Source organism: Rhinoderma darwinii, chromosome 4 (assembly GCF_050947455.1).
Source record: "Rhinoderma darwinii isolate aRhiDar2 chromosome 4, aRhiDar2.hap1, whole genome shotgun sequence".
NCBI classification, from domain to species: Eukaryota; Metazoa; Chordata; class Amphibia; order Anura; family Rhinodermatidae; genus Rhinoderma; species Rhinoderma darwinii.
Genome location: NC_134690.1, coordinates 369,466,539 through 369,478,108, shown reverse-complemented (window position 1 = coordinate 369,478,108; position 11,570 = coordinate 369,466,539). Strand labels below are relative to the sequence as shown.

At 46.5% G+C, this 11,570-nt stretch overlaps 1 protein-coding gene across 4 annotated transcripts in view; it reads left to right on the top strand.

Annotated features, from left to right (window-relative positions):
- The first annotated feature begins 9,327 nt into the window (after window positions 1-9,327).
- Window positions 9,328-11,570, top strand: part of KIF16B (kinesin family member 16B) — a 242,300-nt gene continuing 240,057 nt past the window's right edge. For all 4 annotated transcript variants that reach the window (XM_075863098.1, XM_075863097.1, XM_075863096.1 and 1 more), the window contains exons 1-2: window positions 9,328-9,437; window positions 9,652-9,806. In XM_075863098.1, the coding sequence (XP_075719213.1) occupies window positions 9,760-9,806 (47 nt within the window). In that variant the 5' untranslated portion in view covers window positions 9,328-9,437; window positions 9,652-9,759. The remainder of the gene's footprint in view (window positions 9,438-9,651; window positions 9,807-11,570) is intronic.

Genomic DNA, 11,570 nt, shown 5'->3' with positions numbered 1-11,570 from the left:
ACAGCTTTTCCTCAGGAAGGTTCCCGGGAACTGAACCTTGATCAGCCGCAATTTCAGAGACTAAATCAGAATCAATAGAAGAAATGATTATACCAGGAGGCAAAATACAAGCAGGATCTTCCTCCGAAGGAGGGCTGGCCATGAAGCTACGCGACAGTGCATCGGCCTTAATATTTTTAGACCCAGCCCTATAGGTAACCAAAAAGTTGAATCTGGTAAAAAATAGCGCCCATCGAGCTTGTCTTGGGTTTAGCCTCCGGGCAGATTCTAGGAAAACCAGATTCTTGTGGTCGGTAAGGACCGTTACCTGGTGCCTAGCCCCCTCCAGGAAGTGGCGCCACTCTTCAAATGCCCATTTAATGGCTAAGAGTTCGCGGTTGCCAATATCATAGTTACTCTCAGTGGGCGAAAACTTCCTGGAGAAGTAGGCACAGGGACGGAGATGGGTGAGGGACCTGGTACCCTGGGACAAGACAGCCCCCACTCCCACCTCGGATGCGTCAACTTCCACGATAAATGGCTCCATTTGGTTGGGCTGAACCAGCACCGGGGCCGAGATAAAGCACTTCTTAAGGACCTCAAAAGCCTGGACAGCCTCAGGGGGCCAGTGGAGGAGATCAGCACCTTTGCGAGTGAGGTCCGTAAGAGGCTTAGCGATGACCGAGAAGTTAGCAATAAATCTCCTGTAATAATTAGCGAATCCCAAGAAACACTGTAACGCCTTCAGGGAGGCAGGTTGGACCCATTCCGCCACAGCCTGGACCTTGGAGGGGTCCATGCGTAATTCATGAGGAGTGAGGATTTGACCCAAAAATGGTATCTCCTGTACCCCAAACACACATTTTTCGGTTTTCGCAAACAGTTTGTTTTCCCGGAGGACCTGGAGCACCTTCCTGACATGCTCAATGTGGGAGGACCAGTCTTTGGAAAACACCAGTATGTCATCAAGGTACACTACAAGAAATACCCACAGGTAATCTCTTAAAATCTCATTTATGAAATTCTGGAAGACCGCAGGAGCATTACACAACCCAAAGGGCATGACGAGGTATTCGAAATGACCTTCGGGCGTGTTAAACGCAGTCTTCCACTCATCCCCCTCTTTGATGCGGATAAGGTTATATGCCCCCCGTAGATCAAACTTAGAGAACCATTGGGCCCCCTGAACCTGATTAAAGAGATCAGGAATCAAAGGAAGGGGATACTGGTTCCTTACAGTGACCTTATTCAAGTTACGGTAGTCAATGCTTGGCCTAAGACCACCATCCTTCTTCCCTACGAAGAAGAAGCCAGCACCTACCGGAGAAGTAGAGGGACGAATGTAACCCTTGGCCAGGCATCCCTGGATATACTCTCTCATGGCTTCACGTTCGGGACAAGAAAGATTAAATATCCTACCCTTAGGGAGCTTAGCTCCTGGTACCAATTCGATAGCGCAATCGTATTCTCTATGAGGAGGTAACACTTCGGAGGCCTCCTTAGAGAAAACATCAGCGAAGTCCTGAACAAACTCAGGTAGCGTGTTCACCTCCTCGGGGGGAGAAATAGAATTAACAGAAAAACATGACGTCAAGCATTCATTACCTCATTTGGTAAGCTCCCCAGTATTCCAGTCAAACGTGGGATTATGCATCTGCAACCAGGGAAGGCCTAAAACCAAATCGGACGATAATCCCTGCATCAACAGTACAGAGCACTGCTCCAAATGCATGGAGCCAACAAGGAGTTCAAAAACAGGGGTATGATGTGTAAAATAACCATTAGCAAGAGGAGTGGAGTCGATACCCACTACCGGGACAGGTTTAGGCAAATCAATTAAAGGCATAGCTAGAGACATGGCAAATTCCACAGACATGATATTAGTAGAAGACCCTGAATCCACGAAGGCACTGCCGGTAGCAGACCTACCCCCAAAAGAGACCTGAAAGGGAATCAAGATTTTATTACGTTTCATATTTACGGGAAATACCTGTGCGCCAAAGTGACCTCCCCGATGATCACTTAGGCGCGGAAGTTTTCCGGCTGCTTATTCTTACGCCTAGGACAGTTGTTCACTTGATGCTTGTCATCCCCACAGTAGAAGCAGAGACCATTCTTCCTGCGGAACTCTCTACGTTGTCGGGGGGACACGGAGCCCCCGAGTTGCATAGGTACCTCCGAGTCTTCCGTGGAAGAGCGAAGCAACGGTACCTCGGGAGGCATCATGGGGGAGTCAGAGGGGAAAACACAAAAACTTTCAAGTTGTCGTTCCCTGAGACTTCGGTCAAGTCGTACCGCTAAAGCCATAAGATGGTCAAGGGAGTCAAAAGAGGGATAGCTAACTAGCAGGTCTTTCAGGGCGTTCGACAGACCCAACCTAAACTGGCACCTTAAGGCAGGGTCATTCCACCGAGAAGCTACGCACCACTTCCTAAAGTCAGAACAATACTCCTAAACAGGTCTCTTACCCTGACGTAAGGTCACCAGCTGACTCTCAGCAAAGGCAGTCCTGTCAGTCTCGTCATAAATGAGTACGAGAGCAGAAAAGAAACGATCAACGGAGGAAAGTTCAGGGGCGTCAGGAGCCAAGGAGAAGGCCCACTCTTGGGGCCCTTCCTGGAGCCGGGACATAATAATACCCACCCGCTGGCTCTCAGAACCTGAGGAGTGAGGCTTTAAGCGAAAGTAGAGCCTACAACTCTCCCGAAAGGAGAGAAAAGTCCTCCGGTCCCCTGAGAACCGGTCAGGCAACTTGAGGTGGGGTTCAAGAGGTGAGGTGAGGGGCACTACCATGGTAGCGTCAGGCTAGTTGACCCTCTGAGCCAGGGCCTGGACCTGTAGGGAGAGACCCTGCATTTGCTGGGCCAGGGTCTCAAGGGGGTCCATAGTAGTGTCAGGGACCAGGGTAGACTAGGTATATGGGCTTGTGATTATGTAATGACGGAGGTAGGGAAACGGACAAGTGAGCCCTAATCTACCCGCCACTCTGTCCCTGCCTACTTGCAACGACCCGCCCTAGGCGACGGGGTACAACTGGGCGGCGGTCCCTACGCTCAGTAAGTGCAAGAGACAAATAGACAAGGGAACACAAAGCAAAGGGAAATGGGGCAGTTGCCCACGGCAACACCGCGAGCAACAAGAGTGGTGAACGAGCCGAGTCAAACCAGGAGTGCACGAGGTACCAAACGCAGAGCAGGAGAGTAGTCAGAAAGCCAGGGTCAGTATGGAGCAGGATCAAATAGTCAGAAGCTGTAGCAGGGCCAGGAAACCACACGAGAAGAATCACAAGAAAAGGAGGAACAGGAAAGGCAGGTATAAATAGACAGAGGGTGGGAGCTAGCTCCGTCTGGCCAGGCTGCGATAGGCTCTCCCACTCCTAAGCCTGCCATCCTGAGTGGTGGAAGCTGGAGTCAGTCTCAGAGACATAGACTCAGGTGCAGACTGATTACCTATGGGCGTATACACAGAAGTTGTGCCTGGCAGATCCTTTACACCGGCCTCTTGGGATGACTTTTCATCCCATGTAATTGGCTGCAGCGTCATTGAGTAAGTATGAAAGTTTGTTTCTACGGTGCTTTCTGCAGTGGAATTTTTTTTTCCGGATGGAAATTGCTGTGGGTTCCAGGTCGGATACGCAGCGTATCTGACCCGTGGGAACCCGGCCTTAAAGAGGCTCTGTCAGTACATTATAAGCGCCCTATCTTGTACATGATGTGATCGGCGCTGTAATGTAGATTACAGCAGTGTTTTTTATTTAGAAAAACGGTCATTTTTGACGGAGTTATGACCTATATTAGCTTTATGCTTATGAGTTTCTCAATGGACAACTGGGCGTGTTTTACTTTTGACGAAGTGGGCGCTGTACAGAGGAGTGTATGACACTGACCAATCAGCGTCATACACTTCTCTCTATTCATCTACTCTGCACATAGCGATATAGCAATATCGCTATGTGCAGCCACATTACTGTAACATTACTGCAGTGTCCTGACAATAAATAGACATAACCTCCAGCCAGGACGTGATGTGTATTCAGAATCCTGACCACTTCTCTGCACTTGCGAGATCACACTACTCCTGTCATTTACAGCGTGATCTCGCGTGATCTTGCGAGATCACACTTGCTGTCATTAACTCCCACACAAACGTTACCGAAGTGTCAGGATTGTGAATAGACATCGCGTCCTGGCTGGAAGCGATGTTTATTCACTCTCAAGACACTTCAGTAACGTTTATGTGTGAGTAAGGGCGGATTTACACGAGCGTGTGCGTTTTGCGCATGCAAAAAACGTGGCGTTTTGCGTGCGCAAAAGGCACTTAACAGCTCCGTGTGTCATCAGATAGGATGTGCGGCTGCGTGATTTTCGCGCAGCCACCATCATTATGACACTCCGTTTGGATGTTTGTAAACAGAAAAGCACGTGGTGCTTTTCTGTTTCCAAACATACTTTTGACTGCTGTTGCGCGAATCACGCGCATCCCACGGAAGTGCTTCCGTGTGGTGCGCGTGATTTTCACGCACCCATTGACTTCAAAGGGTGCGTTATGCGCGAACAACGCAGAAATATAGAACATGTCGTGAGTTTTACGCAACGGACTCACGTTGCGCAAAAATCACGGACTGTCTGCACGGCCCCATAGACTAACATAGGTCCGTACGACACGCGTGAAAATCACGCGCGTTGCACGGACGTATTACACGTTCGTGTAAATAAGCCCTAAGTGACAGCACATCATGATCTATCAAGATCACTATGTGCTGAGTAAATGAATGGAGAGAAGTGTATGACGCTGATTGGTCAACATCATACACTTCTCTCCATCGCCCACTTGGTCAAAAAGTAAAAACACGCCCAGTTGGGCATTAAAAAAGTAATTAGCATAAAGCTAAAATAGGTCATAACTCCGTCAAAATGTACTTATAATGTGATGACAGAGCCTCTATAAGAACGGATTCACTCAACCGTGATTGGACCGTGAAAAATGGTCTGTGTGTCAGCCAGATTTCCCGGCCCAAACACGGTACATGTGAACGGGACTCCTGGCATCAGTCATTTTGGCTGCAGTCACACGACAGTGGAAAAAAAAATGGCCATTAAAAACTGATCAACTGTCAGTATCATGTCCATTTTGCATCAGTGTCTCCAAATGGATTTCCTTTGTCAGGGTTTAGATAGTGCCGCTATGTCCCTGTAGATAGTGACACAGCACCCACGTATAGTGACCCAGTGCCCACATATAGTAACTCAGGGCCCACCTATAGTGACACAGGGCCCCCATATAGTGACACAGGACCCACATCTAGTGACACAGGGCCCCCATATAGTGACACAGCACCAATATATAGTGACACAGGGCCCACATCTAGTGACACAGGGCCCACATATAGTGACACAGGACCCACATATAGTGACACAGGGCCCCCATATAATGACACAGCACCAATATATAGTGACACAGGGCCCCCATATAGTGACACAGCACCAATATATAGTGACACAGGGCCCCCATATAGTGACACAGGACCCACATATAGTGACACAGGGCCCACATATAGTCACAGTGCCCACATATAGTGACACAGTAACCCCATATATTAACAGTGACACAGGGCCCATGTATAGTGACACAATGCCCCCATATAGTGACACAGTGCCCACATATAGTGACACAGTGCCCACATCTAGTGCCACAGTGCCCACATAGAGTAACAGTGCCATCCCCCATATAGTGCCACACACCCTTGCAGATAGCACCCCCACCCGCCCTCCTTGTAGATTGCAACACCACCCCCACCGCCCCTTGTAGATCGCACCCCTACATGTAGATCGCAAGACCCACCCCCCTTGTAGATCGCACCCCAACATGTAGATCACACCCCCACCCCCTTGTAGATCACAGCACCCCCCTCTTGTAGATAGAGCTACTGCAGCTGCCACTAGGAGCTGAATCCCCGGCCAGAGATTGCCAACACTTTGACCAGGGATACAGCTCCTAGTGGGAGCTACAGTGGCTCTATCTACAAGAGGGGGGTGCTGCAATCTATAAGGGGGCGGGGGGTGTGATCTACAAGGGGTGGGTGGTGCAAACTGCAAGGGGGGGTGGTGCGATCTGCAAGGGGGGTGTGATCTGCAAAGGGAGGTGCGATCTGCAAGGGGGGTAGTATCTACAGGGCGGTGTGGCTATATATACGAGGAGTCTCTGCTTCCCCACGAACCTGCTGTTCCTTACTGTATCATTTTGTTCACAACAGAACAGCAGTTCCGTAGGGGAGCAGAGACAGACCGGGCGCAGCTTGTCAGACAGGGCAGACCAGGCAGTGACGAGGAGGCGGGGTGGAGCCCCCTCCTGTAGCACGGCGATACTAAAAAAATAGATTTAACGACTCTGTTAAAAACTAGAATCGTCAGAGGCCTTGAGGGTGAATTAATCAAATTCATTTGATTAATCACCCAGCCCTAGCCCCATCCAAACAGAGAATGAATGGAGAGATGGGTGTGCAGGTGTGTGGCCCTCTCCATTCTGTTCTATGGGAGTTACGGAGACAGTCGAGCAAGCGGAGCTCCCTCACGCTTTATTTTCCGCCTTGATGTGGTGGCCACTTTACCAGGTGGGACGGGAGCCGGATGACTGTCCTGGAGATGGGACCTGCACCTATCAGACATTTATGGCATATTCTGAGATGGGAATACCAGTCCCCTACTAGTTAAAAATTTACACAAGCCACAAAATAAGGCAATTAAAACGGACCTGACACTTCTCCTGACATGTCTATTTTCGGAAATATTTGTAACACCAAGCTATCAATTTAATCATACATTTCTAGGAGGAATGACAGAGGAACGGCACAACACTGTGTTCTAAGAAAATATGTTCCAGAATTGATATTAAATTGGGAATACAATTATTTACTGAAATATGTCAGGAAAGGTGACAGGTCCCCTTTAAGATAGAGAATTAGGGTATGTTCACACAAAGTTTATTGCAGGCAGAAAAAAAGGCACATTTTGACCTGGCTGCACTTTCTTTGCCGCAGTTTTTGCTGCGTTTTTTGGCCGCGGCCATTGAGTGCCGTGGCCAAAAAAAAAAGAAGTGAAAACCACATTCTCTGCCTCCCATTGATGTCAATGGGAGGTTAGAGATGGAGATGCGCTAAAAAAAGAGCATGACGCTTGCTTTCCCTTGAGCGTTTTTTCCCACTCGCGTGAAAAAAAACGCCTCCGCCTCACATTGGCGGAGCTCAATGGGAGGCGGTCAGTTTTTGGTACTGTTTCCAACGTGGTTTCCGCTTCAAAGACAGCGACAAAAAACTCAGTGGGAACTAGCCCTTAACCCCTTCCCGACATTTGACGTATCCATACGTCATAGCTGGGTAGGGGAAGTATGGAACGGACTCACAGAGTGAACCCGCTCCATACGATGTGGGTGTCGGCCGTAAGTTACAGCCAACACTTCACAGTAACGAGCGGGATCGCTCTCGAGCGTGATCCTGCTTGTTTAACCCGTTAAATGCCGCGGTCAATAGCGACGGCAGCATCTAAATCGTTAGAAAGAGGGGGTGCCCCCCTCTAGCAGCTCATCGCGCCACCCCGCAATGCAATCACGGGGTGGCGATGGTTACTATAGCAGCCTTGGGGCCTAATGAAGGCCCCCAGGTCTGCCAACTTTGTGCTCCTATTAAGCCCTGCCTCTGATCGCTGGTTGAAGTCCCCTAGGGGGATTAATAAAAAAAGTTAACATTTGTAAAATAAAGTTGTTTTTTTATGTAAAAATAAAATGTAAAATTAAAAGTTCAAAAAACCCCCCTTTTCCCATTTCCCCCCTAGAGCATAGTAAAAATAAACATAATTGGTATTGCCGTGTCCGTAAAAGTCTGAACTCTTACAATATATCATTATTTAACCCGCACGGTGAACGCCGTTAAAAAGAAAAATGTAAACGCCTGAATCTCTATTTTTTGATCACCTCATCTTCTACAAAAATGAAATAAAAAGTGATCAAACCGTCGCATTTACACCAAAATTGTATCATTAAAAACTTCAGCTTATCCTGCAAAAAATAAGCCCTCATACCACTTAAAATAAAAAACATATGGCTCTCAGAATTTGGCGACACTAAATAAATTTCATTTTTAACACTTAGTTTTTTACTTGTAAAAGTAGTAAAATATAGAAAAAACAATATATATTTGGTATCGCCGTAATCGTATAGACCCGCAGAATACAGTTAAAATGTTGTTTTAACTAAACATTGAATTCTGTAAAAACTAAGTGCAAAAAACCATGTAGGAATCGCTGTTTTTTTCATTTTCTACCCCACATATAATTTTTTTCCCATTTCCGAGTACATTATATGGCACAATAAATGGTGCTACGAGAAACTATAACTAGTGCCGCAAAAATCAAGCCCACATAGGACTATATTGACGGAAAAATAAAAAAGTTATGGGTTTTGGAAGGTGGGGAGGGAAAAACGAAAATTAAAATCTGAAAGTTGTTTACGACGGGGTTAAAGGGTAACTAAACTTTCCAAAAACTTCTGACATGTCAGAAGTTTTGATCAGTGGGGGTCTGAGCACTGAGACCCCCACCAACCGCTAAAATGAAGCGGCTGAAGCGCACGGGTGAGCACTGAGCTGCTTCGTTTCTGATCGGCTTTACTCGTAAAATCCACGGCACATTCAAATGGATTTCTTCTGGAGCATGTGAGTGGAGCCTAAAATGATGTAGGTACAAAATACTCAACATGTGAACATTGCCTAATATTGACAAAAAACTATGCAATAAAACAAACTATGTAAGTATAAACAGTAAAGTTAGATCGATAGATCGATATGAGAATAGATAGATAGATGATAGATAGATAGATAGATAGATAGATAGATAGATAGATAGATAGATAGATAGATAGATAGATAGATAGATAGATAGATAGATAGATAGATAGATAGATAGATATTTTTCCACATTTGTCCTTGTAGTAAAGACGCTGGAATTTCTATCCCCTTGTACACCACTAGAGGCGCAGGTCCTGTGAACACTGCTGCGGGTGACTGACATTCGCGGCATGAAGCGTGCAGTGCTGCTCACTATTTGTTTATTTCTATACATTTTCCCAATGAACCACTTCAGCCTCACACTTCAAACCTAACAAGCTTCTCAGCACATGACTATTAACCCTCTGCGATCGTCACTGTGAACATTGATTGAATGCTGGAACTTGTAGTCCACATGTTCATTGAATCTTACAATTTCTCAGGAAGAAAAACTACATGTCCCAGAAAGCACTGCAAAGCGGCAGGCAGCATCACGTGACGAATCACTATTGATCTCTGGAGTGACGTCATGAGAGTGAGTTGATGGTGGTGGAGCGATCGTCTCTTTGCTGCCGTTCCGTCCTCTTCCCTTCCTTGCAGCCTGCGAGCCCTGATTGACAGCTGGCCGGCCCAAATTTAGACTGTGAGTCTTTAGCCCGGCAGCTGGGGTTTGTTTATGGCTGTAGCCTGTAAAAACAAAATAATGTGGCAAGAGTGAAGCATGCTGATCGTGCAACAGCAGGGACTTCACATGACAACTGTGCTGTGCCCACCGTGCCCATCAGTGCCAGGCACTTGTATTATTGGCTGATGAGTAGTTCAGTGTTCTCAGGAGGTTCTTATTCTTTTCCTTCTAGATGCTCAGTCACCCTGACTCACTTGTAGGTGGCTCTTCTGACCTGTCCTGAACTTTGGCAAAGATTTTGGTGCTCATCAGTGAGCCCAGCACATCACAGGCATGAAACATGGCGTCTGTCAAGGTGGCAGTGCGAGTCCGTCCGATGAACCGCAGGTAAGAAGTCACATGGATGTGCAAATTTGTGAAAACTGTTACTTGTTTACTGTATGTCTCTGCTTGTTTTGTCTATTGAGCCTAAATATTGATACAGTTGTAACCTCCTTGTATACACTCTCCGTATCTATGTACATGCTTCTGGGCTTTGCTGGCCGGGTTCACATATTAACGTTCTACATGTCACCCGTTATTTCATTATCGGGACAATTGTCTCCGCTTCTCGTTCAGGGGAACTTTTTTTAATGGCACTAAAAATTCAGCAAAATGCTATGTGTGAACCCGGCCCATTAATATCCATCTGAAAAGGAGAGCTCATATTGCAAAACTTGGAATTCTGTCATTGTCCTTCTATATCTGCCATTCATTTCAAAGGAGAAGAAGCACTCAAATGGGCGGCCTGCTCTCCACCATCATCTGAGACTAGGGGCATCCTGTTCTCGGGAATAGTGGGGGTCCCAGCCACTGAACACCCACCGATTAGTGTTTTTTGATATGTACTATCACATGTTCTGGAAAAACAGGTTTTTATTATAAATCAAATGCAGCCGTTTCTTGCCTCCATCTAAGTATTATATATTAATAAACTGGATGCTGAGGAATATCCCCAACCTTGCAGCGATTATAAGGAAATGGAGTACGTATCACTGTATAGCCAGGCCATTTCCATTTAGGGTATGTTCACTCGCTGTGTTTTCAGGCGTATTTCGCGTCGTAAACGACCCGAAATACGCCGGGAAAAAGGTAGGTAAACGCCTACAAATATCTGCCCATTGAATACAATGGAAAAAATTGTGTTTCGTATAGACGCCTTGTAAAAAGGAGCGTGTCGCTTCTTGCGCCGTTTTTGAAACTATTTTTCATTGTGTCAATGGAAAAATAGCTCCAAAATCGTCTAGAAAAAACGCCTCAAAAAATGTTTTCAGCTTAAAAAACGGCTGAAAATCAGAAGCTGTTTTCTCTGAAAACAGCTCTATAATTTCCAGAAAATTTTGACTCTGTGTGTGAACATACTCTTACTTTTCTGTGAATTTTGAAGAACCCCTTTACTGTGCCATCTGTGGGAATTTTTTTAGAATTTTTTTTAAATATACCAAAAGACTGCATCCCCTACTACCTAACAACGACGCACAATCATTGTATGGCACTGTGGACACCGCAGTCATGTGACGTGATGTTACCATGACGTGTTCCTAAGGGTATGTGCACACACAAAATCAAAAACGTCTGAAAATACGGAGCTGTTTTCAAGGGAAAACAGCTCCTGAATGTCAGACGTTTTTACAAATGCACGCGTTTTTCACTGCGTCTTTTACGGACGTAATTGGAGCTGGTTTTCATTGGAGTCAATGAAAAACGGCTCCAATTGCGTCCAAAGTAGTGTCCTGCACTTCTTTGTCGCGGCCGTCATTTTACGTGTCGTCTTTTGACAGCTCGTCTGCACAGAACATGGTAAGACCCATTGCAAGCAATGGGCAGATGTTTGCCGACGTATTGGAGCCGTCTTTTCAGGCGTAATTCGAGGCCTAAAACGCCTCAATTACATCTGAAAAGAGCGTGTGCACATACCCTAACGGTATGTTCACACTACAGCGTCCGTAACGGCCGAAATTACGGGTCTGTTTTCCGGAGAAAACCGCCACATCATTTCAGCCGTAATGGCATGTGCAGTCGCTTGAACGCCGCGTCCAATACGGACGTAATTGGCGCTGCTTTTCATTGGTGTCAATGAATAACGGCTCCAATTACGTCCCAAGAAGTGAC